Here is a 20268-nt window from a genome sequence, read left to right as displayed (position 1 = left end):
GCTGCAAGCACACATTGCTGGCTTATGTGGAGCTTGTCAACCATCCCCCCAGGTCCTTCTCAATCCAATGAGAGCTGCTCCCAATTCATTCTCCGCCCAGCCTGTATCTGTGCTTGAGATTGCCCTGACCCAGATGCAGGACTTTGTACTTGGCCTTGTTGAAATTCATGAAGTTCTTGTGGGCCCACCTCTCAGGCCTGTCCAGGTCCCTATGGATGACATCCCTTCCCTCCAGTGTGTTGACTGCACCGCACAGCTTGGTGTCATCAACAAACCTGCTGAGAGCACACTCAATCTCACTGTCCATGTTACCAACAAAGATATTAAATAGTGCCAGTACCAATCCTGACCCCTGAGGAACAGCACTCGTTACTGATCTCCACCTCAACACTGAGCCATTGACCACAAACTCTTTTAGCACAACCATCCTTACCCACAGGGTGGTCCATCTGTCAAATTAATGTCTCTCCAATTTAAGGACAATGATATCATGGGGGACAATGTCAAATGCTTTGCACAAGTCCAGGTAAATGAGTACATACATCAAGAAATACTGACCCCTACGCAGAATTCCATACATTCCTTCCCAGAATTCCTCCATTCTTAAATGGAAGGAACACCAAGAGCCTTAAGAAGCATCACAGGTGGTCTGTGAATCTTTAAACTCTGCTCTATTTTTGTGAGCCTGGTCATCTGGAGAAGTACAAGGAGCGCTGGCATCCACGTTCTTATTTTTCAGATTTTCTCTGCATAAGTTGGACTTTTAAGACTGGGGCATAACTAACAGATGTGCCTACATTTCATTTCTATGCATCTCTAACCTGGCCTCTCTTCTTAAAAGCTTAACAGCAATGGACAAGAACTCCAGACTGTAGCAGCCAATAGGGTTCTCACACAGATGTATGGTAATAAAAAAATCCTCATCAAAATCTTCTCTCAGAAAAACTGAGGCACACTTCAAGAACTCTCATTTTTTTTTTCCACTACATTAATCATGCTAAGGATACAAATAACTTCCACAGGATGCAGGCTCGCCATAAGAATGGAATGTGTAGTGAAATAAAAACAAAAAAAAACTTTTTTCTAGATGTACTGAACTCACCAAGGGAAATGCCAGCAACCCTTCTGAACTCATGGAACTCAGCTCCTTCTTGGAAACAGGAAAATTTGGAGGCAAGAAGTATCGCAAACAATTCCTATGCAGGAAAGAAAAAGCAAAGCCAGAGTTTGCTTTAGTCCTTCAATCTCAATCTCAATCAGGCTGCAGCAGCTCACAAGAAGCACTGTGAACCCACCGAAGGATTTGAACTAGCAAGTCTACTGTTTCTTGGTTACTGCTAGGTCCAGTGGTGTCTGGCTCAATTCTGACACAGTCTGAGGTAGAAGGTTCAGCCACAACAACCCCCTCTTCCTGCTGTGTATCTGGAGTCTGATACTCTGGAGACGGAGGCTTCATCAGTCTCACATCCTCACTGCCCTTCTCTACCCTGAAGACAAAAAAAAAGGGGGGGGGGAAGGGGATACATATGTTTTTTTCTTATATCAGCCATATCTGAAATACTGTTAGCTTCATCAGAACCTGTACACATCTGTCACTGAGACTTCTAGATTACACAAGAGCTGCCTCCACAGGAAGGTCACACTGAAGCGATGAGCAGACTGTACTGAGTGTGTTGCATTCATTCTTTAAAAAGCAGATGGACAGTCCTGAGCACACACACTCTCCCTGATATGACAACAACATATTTTTATCTTCAGCATCTGTGTAAGTAAAACAAGGTCTTTCTCCTGAAAGCAAAACAAGCCTCCAAAATCTAGTAGCTGAAGATAGTTACCAGCGATCTCTTGGTGTGGTGTCTGTAGGAACATAATCAAACTTCACCTTCCAGCGTACTGCATGCTTGCCCATTTCCACAGCTGTGACACGGCCTGTGAACCACTCCTTGTTTACACGCACTTCCACATGCAGCCCTTTATCTGAAGGGAAGATGACAGTAAAGATGTTTGCAAACATTCAGATGCAGGAGGGCACCTTCTGTGTGGTCATTAGAGAAGACAGCCACCCTCATCTGTGAGCAAACCTACAGCTGTGACAATTCTTTCAAGTGGTACATGAACCATAAAAACACCACATTCACACAGTTCAACTCCTACTTAGAAACATTAATATGCAAGGAAATGATATGGCATTCTCAGATACTGTTTCTCTTGTACTCTGGGCTGTTTGACGCATGCTGTTCCGGCTTGTACTGGACTAGGACGATTTGCTATGGGTTCCCAGTGGGTTGCTTTCCATAGAGCTCCTCGGGAACAAGCTGCAGAAATTAACTGCTCTGGCAGAGGTACAACACCATCCTGGCTATAATTTTTCTTACAGGTCTCTCTGCCCCTCTCCTTTCACAGTAGCGCAGCACGTCTAGATAACACCCTCAGTATTTCTCTGCTGATATAACTACATGATCCTTTCAACTAGGAAGGATGAGCATGACATCCATCTACACTATGCAGCCAAACAGCACAACAGTTAAGATGATGCAGCTCTCAGATTATGGGTCTTCCTACACCATAATTGCCTCCTGTCCAATCAAGGGGTCCTGAAATTTTGTTTCACTTAGAGTCATCTCATGGTCTGGTATCCAAATTTACATGAATTTTTGTTTTAAAAAGCTCATTAACAAAATGACATGTTTAACCAATGAATCTAGTTCTGCAAGAGCTCTTTTTCATTATGTTATATACTGGAAAAGAGTTCATGGGTTCATTTCTCACCTTTCTGAGCTTTCTTCAGTTCTGCTAGTTCTTCTTCTCCTGCACTATCTGTGAGCTGTAAGCAGAGAGCTCAGATTAGCTCAAAAATTATAAACACTTGACAAATATCTTCTGCTGGGGAAACCAGTGCACTCCAGTGCACTCTCACCTCTACCACAACCTCACTGGAATCCTTCTCCTCTTTCACTGCCACAAATTTGCCCCGTTTTGTCTTCTCCTTCTTATACTCCCCTTCCTCCTCAGACACCTCCTCTGTGGTATATAAGGTCCTCTTCCGGGTTGTGGAGGCCTGCAGGAAGCAAAAAAGCACTAGCTATAATTCAAGTATGCTACCAAACAATCTTTTTTACAGAAGTATTTAAAATTTTAAAAAAGCTCAGCACCCACTATCTTCATTTGATACCTTAATCGGTTTTTCAAGAAGGCTTTAGAGGGTGCCATATGATAACATAAGTCCTCAAGCCTACCATTCCACACTTTTTTTTTGTCCGGAGAAATAGTCTGGTCTAACAGGAAAAAGATGATACAAGCCTTTATTAGAGGTGTAGAATGGCACTGTAAGCCAAGAATAAAATAGGAGTTACCTTGTCCTATGCAGAGAATGAAGCACAAATCCCACATGACAGAGAAATATGGGTTATGCAGAAAAGTAGGTAAGGATAGTTTTCATCCCATTGAATCTCACCTGTGGGCATTTGATAGTGGCAGATTTCTTTACTGCTGGCGCCTTGGCAGTTTTTGAGCTGGGTATCTCACGTGGGCTTTTGGGGCTCTGCAGGACAGCAGTGGATGCTTTTGTTGTTGTAGCTGTTTTGGCAAGAGTTTTTGAAGTGCTGTTAGACTTTCCAGCTGTCACAGTATGGTGGTGTGTCCTGGAAGTACTGGCCTCCTCCTTGCAGAGAATGCTTGCCAGTTTAGGAGAACTAACAGTTGGCCAAGCTGGAGAGCTCTTTTTCAGCTGACTGACAGACCTGGGAAGAGGCGTAGCTGGTGGTGGTCTGCTGGGAGCATTCTTAATTACATCAGGTAAAGGAGGAGATCGGGGGCGCTGAAGTCGAGTCAGTGACTGGGTGTTCCAAAACAAATTAGGGTACAGAGAGAGGAGACAAAAAAAAATCAGGTTCTGCTTTTCAATAACAGTTTAGGATAACACAGGAGAGTACAAAGCCTACAGTGGTATCCCATTTACCTCCCCTGCAGGCCGTGTAGTCACTTCCAGAGGCAGTTTTTTCAAGTCAGCTTGAGATCGAATTGGAGTGGTTTTCTATTAAAAAATGAAAAAAATCAGAAAATTTATTTTTGAAAGCTGTCAGAACCTGCATGAACCCATACTAGCAAACAGTCTTCCAGTTTAAAAATCAGTAATTGCAAAGCAGATGTTTTCTGCTGTCTTTCAAGACCTAGAATCCAGCAGTCACCCACATCCTCCTAACAGGAAATGCAATCTAAGATGCTTGTTTAATAAAACAACCCCTACCCCATGAATGCCACATGGCATATGTGCTATTACAGGCTGAGACAGACTTCATTCTCAGCATCATCTGCTTGCACTAGGAAGTCCCTGAAAGCCTGCTATGCTTAGCAGGAGACCTTCCAATTTACCTGCAGAGCTTCCAGTTTTTCCTGCTGCTGGCGGATTTTCTCTGTCAGTTGTTTCTGCTTTTCCTCTTGTGATTTCAAGTCTTTCTTCAGAGTTCCTAGTGGTACTTTCTGCTTCTGCTCTGCAGCTTCACATCTAGGACCAAAGAAATGTAAGACAACCTCAACGAAGACAGCAGAACCTGCACCATCTCTCCCACACAGCACCATCCCTGTGTCCCATTCCCAGTGCAGCAGTAAACCCCCCTTTCCTTTTTGCAGTGGCCACAATCCCAAAGAAAGCTGTTTTCTCCTTAGGAAACACATATATGATTTAAGGATCAAAACCACAACCAATAAAAAACAAGCCATTTACACTGGGAATTACCAGTTCAGAGCCCTGGAGCCATAGTAAACAAAGTTTAGGAACTGACAGGTCAATACAAAGACAGGTAACAATTTGACTGCATCACCATACCAAGGACCTCTTTCTAGCTTGCCCTGAGAGAGACTTGTGATATAGGTTCTTGGGGAGTGCAAAGGCTGTAGGAAAGTGATCCAAGTTAGACGCTAGCTACAGGATGATCACCATGATCTACACGAAGGCAGCAATCCTCATGGCACACAAGCTGGAGGCCCCTGACCCATGCTGGCAACAGCAGTGCTTCCCAAATCCTCGGTCATCCCTCAGACCATGCAAATACCTGGAACAGAATAGCTGGGGGATGGAGCCAAAATACAGCAGTAAGGGTGTCCAAATCCATGACACAAGAAAACGGGAAGAAACATCAGACAGTAGAGCACTTGGAAGGCAAGGTCAAAAATACAGGGACTGCAAGCACACCCTGCTTTCTACTGGCACCAACAAAGGCAAAGGAGTTCTCAGACAGAAAACCTGTCTCATGTAAAAGGACACAATGGCACTCACTGATAGAAAGGGCAAGTGAGCCTACTCAATACAAAAATATTCGAGTTATTTATCCCTCCAGAGGGAGATTTCTTTCAAAGAAGGTGAAATGACCAGAAGTTTGGATCACCTCTCCAAGGAGTCTTGCCTGCTCTTTCCCACCCCCCTGGATACAGGACATGTGCACCCTGTGGAAAAGAAAAGAATTCCAACTCATGCTCCAACCGAAATTCCAACACGTTTTCATATAACGTGCAGCCACACCATTCCAAATTTTCAACATACTGCAAATAAGAAGTTTCATTTATTATTAATTCATATTTCTGTCAGGTTAATTGATAAAAGAGCTTGTCTGCACATAGGCAAAAGAGCACAAAGGCAAGTGTGGGGGAAACCTGAATAACACCCTTGCTTTGGCTACTCTCAGGCCATCACAGGAGTCACCAGCCCTTCCAAGGCCCATGCCCACATGCACGGAGTCCCAAACGCACTTCAAGGAACCCAGATTAAATATTTAGAGGAACAGGCACCCCATTTGGGCTCTGGCAGGGCTGTCCAAGGGCAGCCTCAGCCCCAGTGTCCAGTCAATGGGAATAGCTCTCCAAAGCATCTTTTGGATCAAGGGGAGAAACCAAAGGCAGGGTAAGGAGGGGATTCAGATGATTTTGGGAGGAATAAACATGGGAAAACAAAGAGATAAAAGGATAATAAGGATCGTTGTCATGTAAAGAGGAGGCTGGTCAGTACACATGTCCGGCCATGCCCTGCACCTGATCAGCACCGTCCCATCTTCACATTAAACTCCATTTCTGGCTATTTTCTTGAGTGAGGGGCTCTATTCTGTGTGCATGTGTGTGTATGGGGGTCTGAGTGCCAGCAGCTCAAGTGGGACCACAGCTCAGAGGGGCCCGCGTGCCTGGGGTGTACCAGCTGCAGCAAGTGCAGGTGTGCAAGGCAACGTGTGCTCCACAGCAAACGTTGGGCCAGACGTGCCAACAAGGAGGTGAGCTGGCCTGGGAGCAAGACCTCAGAAGGAATGCTTACTGGAGGGAACGGGGAGTCCTGACCAACTGCTGCAGAGGGGTGTGGGATTGTAGGTAGAGGTGTGGGAGTCTCTAGGCAGGAGACACCAGTGAAGAGCAAAGATCCAGGATCTGCTACTGAGTGGGCAGTGTGTCCAAGGTGGAAAACTGTGGGGTGTATACTGTGCAAGTGTGTGTGTGTTTCAGGGGGGTGATTGCTACATATGTCCACACGAGGGGGTCTGTGGGAGTTCAGGCCCCATATATCCCACTGCAAGTAACTATCAAGACAGGCTGCAGGGGGCAGCAGATACAGATGGTCCTCATCCTGATCAGAGGAGAAAGAACAGGATGAGGTTACTGGTGTGCTTTGTGTTTGTGTCTGAGTGCTGAGAGTGTCTGCCTGTGTTGAGCTGTATAGCCAGCCATGTGCGGTATATCTGTGTCTGTCTACTGGGAATACATTCCCAGCCATGCTACTGCTTTGACCTGGGGTGCTGGAGATGTGGCAGCCTCTTGTTGGTCTTGCAGATTTGTCTCTGCCCCCAGGAGTTTCATCTAAGGACATCCATCCTCCGTGAAACAGCCCCCATTACAACTACATCACAGCATGAACACACAGAGCTATAGGGATGTTATCTCCCATATTTTTCAAATGACAAGTGCCAAAAAGAAGAAGCTAGAAAATCAGTATTTTCCCAATATCAACATAAACACTTTTTGTAGCTTTTCTGGTTATGGATATATTAAGGTTTTGATTCCAATTAACAGATTCTACCTGGATTCATTTGTATTTAAAACACTAAACCAAGGCATCTGAATTACAGCCTAATCAGCTTCTCTCATTATACAACAAGGATAAGAATCAAATTCTAGCAGTCTTTCTCCACAGACAGAAAGGAGAAGCCTAGAGCAATCATTTTTCTTATTCAAAGTAGTGAACTCTGCTTAATCTTATAATCATGAAACACACCTTTGGTATATGAATCAAAGCGCTGCTCCCTCAAGTGCACAAAATGCCATTCTTGTGTTCACTGCAACTCAGAGGTGTTGCTCCAGCTTATGTGCCTAATGAGTTGGAGCAACAGTAGCAATAGAGACACCTGAAAAGACTGAGCACTGAACCCATGCTGCTCCCGGCCTCCACTTAGGACTGTTCTTCAGTTGCTACCTATATTAAAGCTAACATGCATAAACTATAGCTACAATCATATCTCCAATAGCAGTGCAGAAAAACTACAAAGGAACTAAATTTCACAGAATCACAGAATGGCTGACATTAGAAAGGACTTTCTCAAGACCATCTGGTCCAACACCCCTGCTCAAGCAGGAACACCTAGAACGGGTTGCCCAAGGCCATGTCTAGACAGCTTTTGAATACTTCAAGGAGGCAAACTCCAAAGTCTCTCTGAACAACCTATGCCTACTATCACTGTCATGGTGAGTGACCTTGAATTTCCTGATATTCAAGGGGAAGCTTCTGTTTCAGTTTGTGCACATTGCCTCCTGTCCAGGCACTGGGCACCACTGAAAAGAGCCTGGCCCTATCCTTTTTTCACCTCTCCTCAGGTACGTATAAATTATTAGTGAGATCACCTCTGAGCCTCCTCTTCTCCAGGCTGAACAGTCCCAGCCCTCTGAGTTTCCTCACAGCAGAGGTGCTCCAATCCTTTCATTTTGTGGTACGTCACTGGACTCTCTCCAGTATGTGCATGTCTCTTGTACTGGGCAGCCCAGCACCAGACACAGTACTCTAAGACTGCTAAGACTGACCTCATTAGTACCTCACCTCATCAACCTCCCTGTACTTGCCAGCAACACTCCTCCAGATGCAGCCTAGGACACCGTTTGACATCTTTACCACAAGGGCACATTGCTGAGCATAAGCATGCTCAGCTTGGTGCCCACGAGGACCACAAGGTCTTTTTCTGCAGAGATGTTTTCAGCTGGGCTCTCCCAATATGTCCTGGTGACTCAGGCTGTCCCCTCTCCTGAACCTCCACCCCCACCCCACCCAACAGGAGGGGGGAAACTTTGCCCTTCTTGCAGCATATGATCCACCCTTCCAGTTTTGTGTCATCAGCAAACTGGCTGAGGGTACACAATGCATTTGCCATGTCCATCCATGTGTCAACTCCAAATAGGTATGCCATCATTACGCATTCACAGACTCTGAGCACAGCTTACAGGTGTATCATACAGGTATAGAATTACTGTCTATCCTTCCAATAGTTCTCAAAGAATCCATGACTGGGAAAAAAAAAGTGCAAATAAGGCACACCACAGAAAATTCTTTATATTAACCGATTCTTACCTGTCTTGTTCAGGATCAGGGTTCATAGAGCATACCCAGCTATCAGGGTAATTCTTCTCCACTGAACTCATCTGGAATGGGAGTGTTCGCCACTTCAGACACACATCTGTTAAGGTAAACACTTTGCAAGTCAGAAATACACATCTTAAGCCATAAAATCAGATTTTACCCCATAGCACTTCTCAAGCCTATTTAAAGTCCAAGGACCACACCAGTTTCCTAAATATATCCAATGGCAATTAAGACCAGTGGCAAAAAAAGAAACAAACAAGATATACTAAGTCAATTTTTGCTCCATGTTCACAAAGTACTTTGAAGATGACCTCAAATCTGGTAAACAAAGCAACCATAACAATAATCTGATAAAGCCTAGCATGAACTACTACTAGAGCATTTCACATTCACTGCTGTAATGATAGCACTTACAAATGAAACTGAACAGCCTGTCCTGAAATCACCGCTCATCTCAGAAGGCAGGCTTTCCCTTACTGGTATCAACACACAACACCCAACACCTAGGAGATGTATCCACTAAAATTAGATAATAATTGAATACATTTTAGATGAGCCAGATGTACTAGATTTGGTTTCCAGAACATTATTGGACTACCAGAAAATCAACATCTTAAAAATCACATTTTGCTAAGAAAAGGCAAGTATTCTTAAATCAGTCTCTGGAAAGGCTTCACAGGCCCTGGCAGATGTCAACAGAAAAGGTCAAGAAGAACAATAGGAAAGCTCCTCCTATACGGGAAGTTTGATGGCCCTCTATCAAAAGAGAAAGTGCTTATATTGAGATCTCCCTTCTTCCAGCTGTAACAAGGGCTTAGCCAGAGCCATTCGTGAGTGCACAAAAGAAAATCTGCATTAAGTTTAAAAGCTGACTGTAAATGGTTCCTTTCTGTGATGATACCTAGAGCCATTTTACAGACCAGTGCATCAGAGTAAGAGTTATTTGACTACTTTCCATTGCCTATTGGAAAAAGTTTTGGATCTTATCCCATTGTTGGGATGGGTGGCTTTGGTCAGTTCCAGTTCACGTGACGTTTTGAAGCCCATTCTCAATTCTGCTACTGACCACACCAGTCCCATTCTGTAAGTGCACCTGAAGAAGAACCTGAAGACTGTGCAGGAAAGAAACCTTACTTTAAGATGTTTAAAAGTGTGCCAGCAGATGCAAGCAAGGGCAACTCACAAAAGGAGACAAGCCCCAGAAGGGAGCAATGATAGAGGAGGTCACCTCAAAGCTCCTACCCATTTAGCTGCTCCCCAACTGCAGACAGGATTTCCCTCCCTCTCGCCCTTTCCCAGGGAGGACCAGCCTCCTGATTGCAGCCTGGTCAGACGCACCACACTGAATCGTGGTAGGAATCTCCATGGCTCTTCGGCGTTTGTAGCGCAGTTCACTAGATGGAGGCTGGTTCCAATTTGCTGACAAATAACCAAATTCATCCCAGAACTTGATGATACCCCTCTGGGCTGGAAAACAAGAAGCCCCCATTCAGTATGGAGCTATTATCACAAAAATCACCACCTTCAGTCTTGGTTGTCCTCCCCCTCAGCTCCTTTCCAGCCACCAAAGTCTCCCCTTCCAGCAGCTGGTAAAAGCAGCTGGTGAAGCTTTATTACCTATAGCTACATCTTTCCAATACTGAGCTAAATGCTCTCCCATGGCCTTCAACAAGTGTCGATATTCTTTGGCATCAGCAAAGTCTTGTTTATTATGGGTTGGTTCCAGAACCAAATAGGGCACATCCACTACACCTACTACTCCACCACATGCCCTGAAAGAGGAACATACAGTTATGAACATCATTAAACTACTAGGTCAGTGTTCAGACAAGCAATATTGAAAATAGTGGATTACAGACACACATGTTCCTGCAGTAGTACTATTCTGAACTTACTAGCTTTCTAAATCGGACTTGATACTCAGAGCTGGTATTCTGAAAAAAGTAAGGTGGGCTCAAATATTTGTATTTGCTTTCAAGACCTATTCTCCCTGTCCCTAGAATGAAGTAGTATTGCTACCAGTATTCATCTGTTAGCCCCAAACATCAACACCAAGCATAAGAGCCTCATACTGCTCTAGGTATGACCAAAATTTGTGGTCATAAAAAAGAATTTTTTTTAAATTGGGAAGCTAGGGAAATACTGAGAAATATAAAAATACGTTTTATTTGCCAGAATCCAAACTGAAGGTTGATAAAATGAAAAGGTCTCACGCTCATGAAGAACGATTATAGCAAGGCCAAAGTTATGTGTGGGAACATGCCAGACTTAAGTAAACTATTGCTGAAAAATCTCCAAAAACTCACATGCCACCCTCCAGCTGTGGGCCCACCTTCTCATACATCTTTATCAGCCGACTGCAGTTATAAATGAACATGCCATCCAATTCACGCTGCTCAATATTCACACCAAAAATAAAATTCAGTTCTTTTGGTTCCTTCAATGCCCTGTAAAAGAATGAAACAGAACCTTTGAAATATTAAAAATAAAGATTTTGGAATCAAAATTATTTGCTAATTATTCATTATTAGACAAAGGGCATGAAAATTCCAGCACCTTTGAGCATTAAGGTTTTGCTAAAAACTTGCCCTATATTCAGCTATTTCTAACAAAAAAAAAATGTTTTTGTTGAAACATTATACTGAATCACATTACAACTGAAGACAAATTAAAAAAATGACTTTGCAATACAGACATCAATTTAGGCCGGACAGTATCTGTTGAGGCAATTTAATTATTCATTTGGATACGTTTTCTCCTATAGGAATGGATTTTGGTTTTTATTTCAGATCCACTTTTTGAAAGAAATTGCAGTTGAGTCTTCTGAACGTACTGTTAGGCACAGACTGGTCCTTTATGTGATTTTGGTTTGTACCTTCTAGATGGAAATAAATGCTAAATCAAGCATGAAAATTAAGATTTTAATACAAAACTACAGTTTTGATATTCAGATTCTTGGAAAGTTCTTGTAATTACGAATTTTATAGTGTTATTCAAATTCAAATAATGTTATTATAATGTTACTCAAAGCTCGAAAGCTGGAGAATACAACACAGCCAAAGTGGACTTTTTTTTGCCTGGAAATGACAGGATAGCAATTTGCAGGGTTTCTATCTTATTGTGATGACTTCAACAGAAGTTGGCCTCAACTACCTTTGTGAGCACATACAGATTTTCTGAATCTGAATCTTTGATTATCATGAATTGTATTTCCTGTGATGCAGAAAGCCTCAAGAGATTTATCAGTGTTGTAAAATCAAACAAAACCTCTTTATTTAACAGAATTATTGGTCTTCGAAGACTAACTTAAATGGATTCCACAGCTTTCATGAAAACCACACTGATTGTTTCTCATAATGAGGATACCTGTTTCAGGCTGAAGGTATCAAACAAGGCCAAATTTTTTAACAATTAAAAGGCATAGTCTACACCACTGTCCTACCCATTCCTCTGATTTTTGATCTCCCCTATTTTTCCTCCACTCATCAAATTTTTAAGCACTAATGTGCATTGTCCCACTTAAGTCATTTGGCTTCTCTAAGTGGTTAGTTGAAGATACTTGGAATTCTTTGAAGTTTAAAGTCTTAAAGATCTCTTAACTGTCTACTACGACCATCAGATACTAAGAGAACCTGAGCTGTGCATTCATGAGCACTGTGCAGTAATAATACACAACTAAAAGACTATCTTAACTTTTAAGCATCACATTTCTTGCCCCTTTTCTGTTTTCTTGAGGTCACCCTTCTCCTCACGCAAATGTATACATAACCTGTAACACCCCTTCCTTTGAATGGAAGCTCCCACAAGGGCCCTAAATGGGACACGAGAGTCTAACATGGTCCAAAGCTGGTATCAGCAATCTCTCTCCTACTCTACTGTCAGCTTTTGAGATTCCCCTTGTTTCAAAGCAAAGCCATCAGAGGTGTTTGCAGACTTCCACGTTACATATGAAGCAGACAGCAATGTTTTAAAAAGGTACGCTTGGTTCAGCAGAACTGATGTGCTGGTTTACAACAATGTTTTTAGATAACAGACAGAGAATACCTGTTCCGTTATCAAAAGCATACTTCTCTAACCATGACACAATCACTCATTTTACAGGTAACTACAGACTCAGAGATCATTTTTAGTAGATGACAATCTAAAATGAGCTACTAGAAAAACACCCAGAATAGGAGCTTTCAAAAACTGTAAAACTAAACATTTGCCAAAAGATGTTCTGAACATTATCAACAGAGAAGCAGAGCTACAGCATTATTACCATTTTGGTCTCAGTTCATCCAGGTGGACAACTGTGATTTGAGAACACAAATGGGTGTGGCAAAACAGCAGACCCCTCACTCTTATCTCAGGGATTAATTTTCTATCTTCTGAAAAGGATGTAGGGCCTTGAATTTCAAGTGAAAAAGTATGCGCTCCTACAAACTAGGAAGGACATCTCCTCATTTTTATTAGAGAGCACAAGAAGTCAAAGTATGATTCAAATCATGGAAAACTAAGTGGTTGTCTAAAGCCCAGCCAATTACCTTTTATTATTAGGGCTCTTGTATCTGTCCTGTCTGCTGGATTTGTAACTGGACCTTACACAGGCTTTGGGAGTATACACATTTTTCAGGAGTTTGTTCTGTTTCCTGGATTAAGTGTAAGGTTATGGAAAAGCCTGACCCTCTAAACTGTCTCTTATTTCCAGTGATGTATGCAGGTATATAAAAGATGCTATATGCTACTCTAGAGCTGACTGCACACTTGGTAATTCTTGCTCAGGAAAAGAACAAGCAAGCCTATACTGGCATCAGGAGAAAAGGGGTTTTTGTCTGTTGTTTGCTAACTGTAATATAGTTTTTCTTCATCATCACATATTTGAAACCTGACTACAGCTTTCTCTGACTAAAGAAGAAAGTTACTGAAGAAAATATGGAATTTCTCATTTCCAACTAATCACTACAGAGAAGCTAACTTCTGTGTTTTAAGTTCTATATTTGTTGCTCAGCTCTTTAAAAGCAAAAATTATTTTGCCCATTGAAAGAAAGGCTAGCCCATTCACAAAATTTTACTTCATACGCTGATGTTGTCAAAACCAAGAATTAAGAGACGCTGTAAAAAGACAAGCTGTACACAGAAAATTACATAGAAGCTGAAGAAAATGGCTTCTCTATAGAGTTTCTGCATTCTTCAGATCACAGCTCTACTACTCCTGAATTAAAAACATTTATTAATTTAAGATCTTCAAATACATTAGATTCATCTCTGGCAACAAGTCTGGGATGGAAAATTAACATGCAAGTCAAACTAGGTCGGAAAATCTTCATTTTTGTCAAATGCGTATGACAAATTTGCAGAGAACTGATATACAAAGAGAAATATTCCTGTGGTTAAATAATAACTTTAATTGTAACCAGAGCTAAGTTGCAACAATATCTTGAGGATTTCATGGCAGAGACTACAACAGAATTCAACAAGCTTTTAAGAGACACCCTACAACTCTAAAAGCCATTTCCACTGTTACTTGCTAACACTTGTGTATTTCCCTGAATCTTATCTGCAAATGAAAAACAGATAAGCAAAGCAATGAAAAAAGCTTATGTGAAAACCAGGTAAATATCTCCAAAATAACCAACCAACCACAACAAAAAAGCCAAATTTAAATACTTCTTTCAGCAAGATGGGAATAGCAGAAGCAACCAGAAGAGCAAACTTGCGGTTAAACAGCCAGGACATATAGGATACTCACAGATATTTAAGCTTTGAGCTGAACTGCTCGCTCCACCACATGAAGTAAAGCAGAAGAAACACTCAGAGCATGTGGAGTGAACAGGCTGAGAAGATCAGAGCTTTCAACTGCCTTTTACTCACCGCTGCTTTGCGTCCTTAATCCTTTTCTTTACATCAGCCTCCCGGCGCATGGTTATTGCAGAGTTCTGGACTTGACGTAATGTCACCTGCCAATAGGTATTTCACAGTGAAACTCTGCTGTGAAATTCATGAAATTAACTCACTTCTACATTTTTTCCCCTTCAAAAGATCTCAAAGAATTCACCAGCTGTGGAGGACAATAATTAGCACACCAAAACATTTAGGGTAGCACCAGTTGCTGCCTTGGTTAAGTAGCTACACAGCTGCTTGGAAGAAAACATCCAAATGCAACTAAATGTCTAATGTAACTAACCACAGGGTAAAGGGTTGGACACAAAATGAAAATAGATAGACTACTCAAATGCTTTTTTTTTTTCCCCACATTAGATGTCATTAGTAAGGAAAGTAATTTTATGCTAATATCACCTGCTGGCACTTCCCACAAATCCTCTTTCTACCTAGGTGCTGGCTAGGCCTAGGCCTTACCCACCTTTCAAAAAGCCCCCAGTCTCAGCACGGGAGCTGTGGCTTCACAAGGTACCATTCAGAAGGAAACAAAGAACTCTCTAGCAACAGCTTGAGAAAACTTAAGAGCAAACTGCAAGGGCAATAAGAGAGAATAGCCAAAAAAAACAATTTTACTTCTGTTCAAATACTTAACATTCACCCGGACTCTTCAGAGAACATAAAATATAGCACCTTCACAGTAAAACTCAAACAAGGCATCGCCTTCCCACCTGATAGTGTATGCAGTATGCATGGGAATGTCAGCATGCTTCTCGCTCAGACTGGAAAATATACACGTTTAAGCATGTCCTGTGGTGACGACACCACACAATTGCCCGGGACTGAACACTGCTGACAACTTATCTCCAACAGAATTCACCACCTGCTTCACATACCAAAGTGCTAAAAGGAGATGCTAATCAGCCAGTTCTCTGCTCCAAAAGCACAGTTCTCAACCTTCCCCCTCAATACTTAAAATCCAACTTGTTGGAACGATAGAAGTCTCACCCTAGACTCCCGTGTAAGATCCCCCCCGAGGCGCAGCTCAAGTGCACGAGCTTTACTCTCTGCTTCTCGAGCCTTCTCCTCCGCTAAAACACAAGGAGAAAGAACAGTATTAACCGTTTAGTACAGACATCTTATCATCGGGCATTCACCTGAGGTAAGAGATTTCCAAAGACAGGATTAACATATACAACGGAGAGATGAAAAAGTAGCATAAAAAGGTACAGAAGAAAATCTTACATATGAGAGGATACCATTGACAAGCCATCTTAAACTTGATCAGCAGTCACAGTCAATACTGGCATAATGGCAGCACTAAACTCTGCCAAAGTACATTTATGGGAAGGATCTGCATGAAAGTTAGTGAGGAACTGGAAAGAATAAGGATATAAGTGTCCCTGCCTGGTCTGCACAGAAAGTGCGAAAGCTGAGAAACTCACACATTGCCTTTTCATTGGCTCCACAAGTAAATTACCTCTTTGTAATTCTTTTTCAAATCTGAACTCAGTTTTTGTTTTGTGGCAATAATCCTGGAAATGTGTGCATCTTTGATATTCACTAAGTTTTGCCTGGAGAAAAAAAAATATCTGTGCTATACACAAAATAGGACAAAGAAAACCTACCACTATGTCTGATTTTCTTTACATGCCCAATGTTCATCACTTAAATTTCCCTTCCTGCCTCTCTTCCATACTACCACCAAGACTATCTGGCAATTGGTAAACGCCATCCTATATCACTTTACATTCATTCCAAAAATTTCATTTTCAGCAGAGAAATTCCTTCCTAAAATGGAAACACAAGCAGCTTTGTTAAATTAGTGTACTGGGTCTGGCTGGGATGGAGTTAACTTTCCCTGCAGTGGCCCATATACTGCTGTGCTCTGCACTTGCAGCTAGAACAGCCCTGATATTTCACCAGTGTTTTGTCTATTACTGAGCAGTACTGGCACAGCACCAAGTTTCTCTCCAAACCTCCAGAAGCCAATATTCTGGTGGTAGGCAAGAAGTGGGGAGGGGACATCACCAGGGCAGCTGACCTAAACCGAGCAAAGAGACATTCCATACATTTGATGGGACTCAGCAATAAAAGCTAGGAAAGCGGAAGGAGAAAAGGGGGCTCTCATTATGAAGATATCTGTCCTCCCAAACAACCAATATACATTTTGAGGCCCTGCTTCCCAGGATGTGGGCAAACATTGCTTGTTGATGGGAAGAGTAGAGAATAATTATTTTTCCCTCTGTGCTTTCGTGCAGCCTTTGCTTGTTGTATTTTTTTCCTTCTTCCTCTTCTCTTTAATTAAATCATTCTTATCTCAACACCTGAGGTTTTTTGTTTGTTTTGTTTTGTTTTCTTTCCAGCACACTTTCTTCTCCTCCTCTTCTTCTGAGGATGGGTAATGAGAGAGTAGTTGTGGTGGAGTTTAGCTGCCCAGCAAGGTAAAGCCATCGCAATTAGCAACCCATATCTTGCATCTGCATGCTCTCCCATCCAAAAGCACATTGGCTACAATCCTCTAATACATAATATACAATTCAACCCTCTAATATACAATACACAATTCTCCACTATATCCTCTCAGGTTAGAAGGCTGTTGTGCTTACAACTGTATTGACGAAGAACTATTTGTTTTGAGCACATAAACTTTCTCCAACCCATACACTATGAGGTCATGGTAAACGTGTACTGACAAGTAATGCCTTACTTGTACAGGGAAAGTTAGAGCCTCCAGCTCCAGCTGCCACCTGTACTGAAAGCACCGCCAATCTCAGTCTGACATTGCAGCTGTTGATGCAAGACTGATATTACTGCAATACTCCCTGTGTCAGCTTCCAAGAGCAGAAATTTCCGAGAGCAGACTAAGTGACGCTGCAGCCTTTATGAATTGTAGATACTTCTACCAGAAATAGACAGGTATAGAAAAAAAAGTATGTGTGGAAATATTTATGTGCAAGATCACTAGAAGAAAAAGCAAAGCACTTGTTAAGAATGGCACATACTGGCAAGCATAGACATGATTTGGAAATAAAACCAGTATGCACTGAGGAATGGTGCATCTCACAGTAAGACGAGCAGCAGGCCTGTGCCCCAGTAACAGGAGGCTGGCAATAAGTTTCAGCACACTGTATAAGCCACTTCTCTCCCCGTTTTCCCAACAGGGAGATAGGCTCTGCCTTGTAAGATACTCAAAACAAGAAAATGAAACAGTGGAGTAGCAACTTAGCCTAAGATTTAGATGAGATACGTGAGATGAGGCAAGAGATCACACAATTGCAATTGTCTCTTAGAGACTACCAAGCCATTACACCAGTTCACAGAAAAGCACAGAGGTTCACAGTAGCTTACCAAGCAAGCAACAGCTTAACTGCACTGTGTGACAGACTTAATCACCCAAAGAGACAGCTTGGCTAAGCATAAAAACAGACTTTGGAGACAGTTTGAAACACTTACATGCATTTATGTATTCTGTTTATATCAAAGCTTGTATCATAGAAGCTGGCAAACTAAACACAACTGAGTCTAAAGGGAAGAACACAACGATGTCTGTAAGGGCACAGGTCAGACCTGTTCTACTAAAGCAGTGACAGCTGAGAAGACACATTTCACAGGGAATGATTCAATTACGAGTCTGAGCGTTGAGGCCCTAACACGCAAAAACACATGTCCTAAGCCTGACAGAAAAGCATGTAGAAGCTAGAATTGGCATTCGTGTCCATCAAGGGGACAACAGACATGGAACAGCACACCAATGTTACTGCCAGTCAACTCACTGAACACTCTAAAATACTCTAGAGTAATACTAAGTGTGGAATATAGCTCAATGACTAAGTATTGGGTACCTGCATAACTCTTTACCTTTTCTGTTTGGTTGCTTTTCAAACTTCGTAAAATGATTTCTTGAAACTAGGCAATGGCAATACCTAGATGTCTCAATGCAGTACTTAATCTCCACTCAGAAATGCAGAGAAAGCAGCTGACAGCCTTTTGTAACGATCTTTACCAGGCATGGTACTTGTGTTCTGGAACAGCTGAAGAGGTCCTTCTGCTCACTAAGAGATCTGGATGCTATAGCTTATCACAAGAAGCAGGAAAAGTTGATTCTCAGGGAATAAGGAGTGTTTTTCCCTCATCTAAAATACAAGCACGTCTCACTCCTGGTCTATGATTCTTTTGGGATACCAATTCCTAAAGCCATGTCATTAACAATCATAGTTGCCTTTATTTATATATTTTTGTTGTTTGGTTAGTTTTGGTAGGTTTTGTGGAAGGGGGCAGTAGTTATTTATCAAAGTCTTATCAGTCCCTTAGTAGAGATCTACAGTATGATGGATTCCAATGCATCCCTAATAGGCAGCCACGGCACACTGAAATCAGGGGTTAGCTCAGCTGGGACCCGCTATTTCTCACAATGCACCTCTAGTTAAGAGAGAGAAAAACATAAATCTTTCCCTAGTGAAGATCCCTGTTAAGAGTGGTGTGCATCCTCAGAGAAATCATATGCTGAAAATAAGGAGAAATTAGTCTTCTCTATCAGCAGCAGAAAAAGAGCACTATGTATTAAATAGTACACTATAGATGAAACTGATTTTCCTAAAAGCAAAGAAACAAGATCTATGCCATTGAAGCTGAGGTGAATGCTACAAGAATGTTTTAGTCCTGAAAGCTTTGTTTTCCGTAAGAACTGATTACATAATCTGATGTCTGCCTTGAGCTTTCACCACCATGTTCAAAGCCCTTTGTTCAGCACCCACCTCACTATTGGGGACAGGGAGCTAGCTCTGGTGATGAAGCTTACATTTACATGCCAATAGCCGTTTCAGTAATGGTATCCGTTCTTGGCACTGGGACACTGAATGGCAACATTCTTCACTGTCAAGACTCGAAAGATCACTTTTTAAACAACATGATGGCCTCATGGACTGCTGCAAAAAAGAAATCTTACCAAATCACGATACTTGTACCTTTCTGAACAGAACACAAGTGTATGCTGAACACCTGCATTGTCTATAGGACGCAAACTAAAAAATAAATTCATCTATGAGGACTGAGGCACAGGATAAATTGCTTAAACCCTATAATTGCCAGTCTTTCATGTCAGACTGTAGAAGGAAAAAAGGAAGAAGAGGAAACACAGCAATTTACATAATTTCCTTGTATTGCTTTTGGCATTGTCAAAATTGCACTGCCCTTTATGGCTACAGAGGTTGAATGTGGCACTGTCATTTTCTGACAGCGATCCATATCTGATCTGATCCCATGTAATGTACCTAGAGCAGCTCTTATGAAGGGAGAGGTCACTGCAACATCAAGTTTATTTAAGAAACCAGAAAACATAGGTTAACATGTCGTACAAGTTCAAGATTCCTTGTTCACTATGGGTTTTCCCCAACATGGGTTGGGATGACTGATTTGTATGCTAAATTTATGAAATTTAACAAAGATACACGCTATATACATGTTTATGTTATTTCTATATCCTGAATGTCCAATACTGTCAAATCTGGTTTCTCCTGAGGACAAGACATAATAAGAAGGGCAGACTAAATGCACAAAAGGTAGTCTTGAAGCAAGAAAAAAAAAATCAACACCCAGATCAATCACTATATATCAGGTGAGAGAATAAAAATCTGTGTTCGTACAATTGCCTCTAGAAGAAAGAAACAGAGGGAGAAGAGAACTAAAAAGCTAAAGATATGCAAAAAGGTGAGAGCAGAACAATGGGATAACAAGTAGGCGAGGCTTCAGGTGGAGCAAGCAGAGAGCTGTGCATTTAAAGGGTTATTCTGTACCTGTATTCCCTA

At 41.9% G+C, this 20268-nt stretch overlaps 1 protein-coding gene across 4 annotated transcripts in view; it reads right to left on the bottom strand.

Annotated features, from left to right (window-relative positions):
* MORC2 (MORC family CW-type zinc finger 2) overlaps window positions 1–20268 on the bottom strand; it is a 51257-nt gene that overhangs the window by 3532 nt on the left and 27457 nt on the right. For 3 of the 4 annotated variants that reach the window (XM_083803657.1, XM_083803658.1, XM_083803659.1), the window contains 14 exons: window positions 15470–15552; window positions 14456–14541; window positions 10909–11049; window positions 10220–10374; window positions 9941–10069; window positions 8591–8696; window positions 4372–4504; window positions 3959–4033; window positions 3455–3835; window positions 2918–3058; window positions 2770–2824; window positions 1836–1977; window positions 1296–1487; window positions 1103–1196 (listed from right to left, as the gene is read on the bottom strand). In XM_083803657.1, the coding sequence (XP_083659783.1) occupies window positions 1103–1196; window positions 1296–1487; window positions 1836–1977; window positions 2770–2824; window positions 2918–3058; window positions 3455–3835; window positions 3959–4033; window positions 4372–4504; window positions 8591–8696; window positions 9941–10069; window positions 10220–10374; window positions 10909–11049; window positions 14456–14541; window positions 15470–15552 (1913 nt within the window). The remainder of the gene's footprint in view (window positions 1–1102; window positions 1197–1295; window positions 1488–1835; window positions 1978–2769; window positions 2825–2917; window positions 3059–3454; window positions 3836–3958; window positions 4034–4371; window positions 4505–8590; window positions 8697–9940; window positions 10070–10219; window positions 10375–10908; window positions 11050–14455; window positions 14542–15469; window positions 15553–20268) is intronic. The other variant, XR_014573515.1, reaches the window with a different exon arrangement.

Source organism: Anser anser (assembly GCF_964211835.1).
Source record: "Anser anser genome assembly, chromosome: 18".
In the NCBI taxonomy this organism is placed as follows: Eukaryota; Metazoa; Chordata; class Aves; order Anseriformes; family Anatidae; genus Anser; species Anser anser.
The sequence above is the reverse complement of the archived record's forward strand: the minus strand, read 5'-3'. Positions and strand labels throughout refer to the sequence as shown.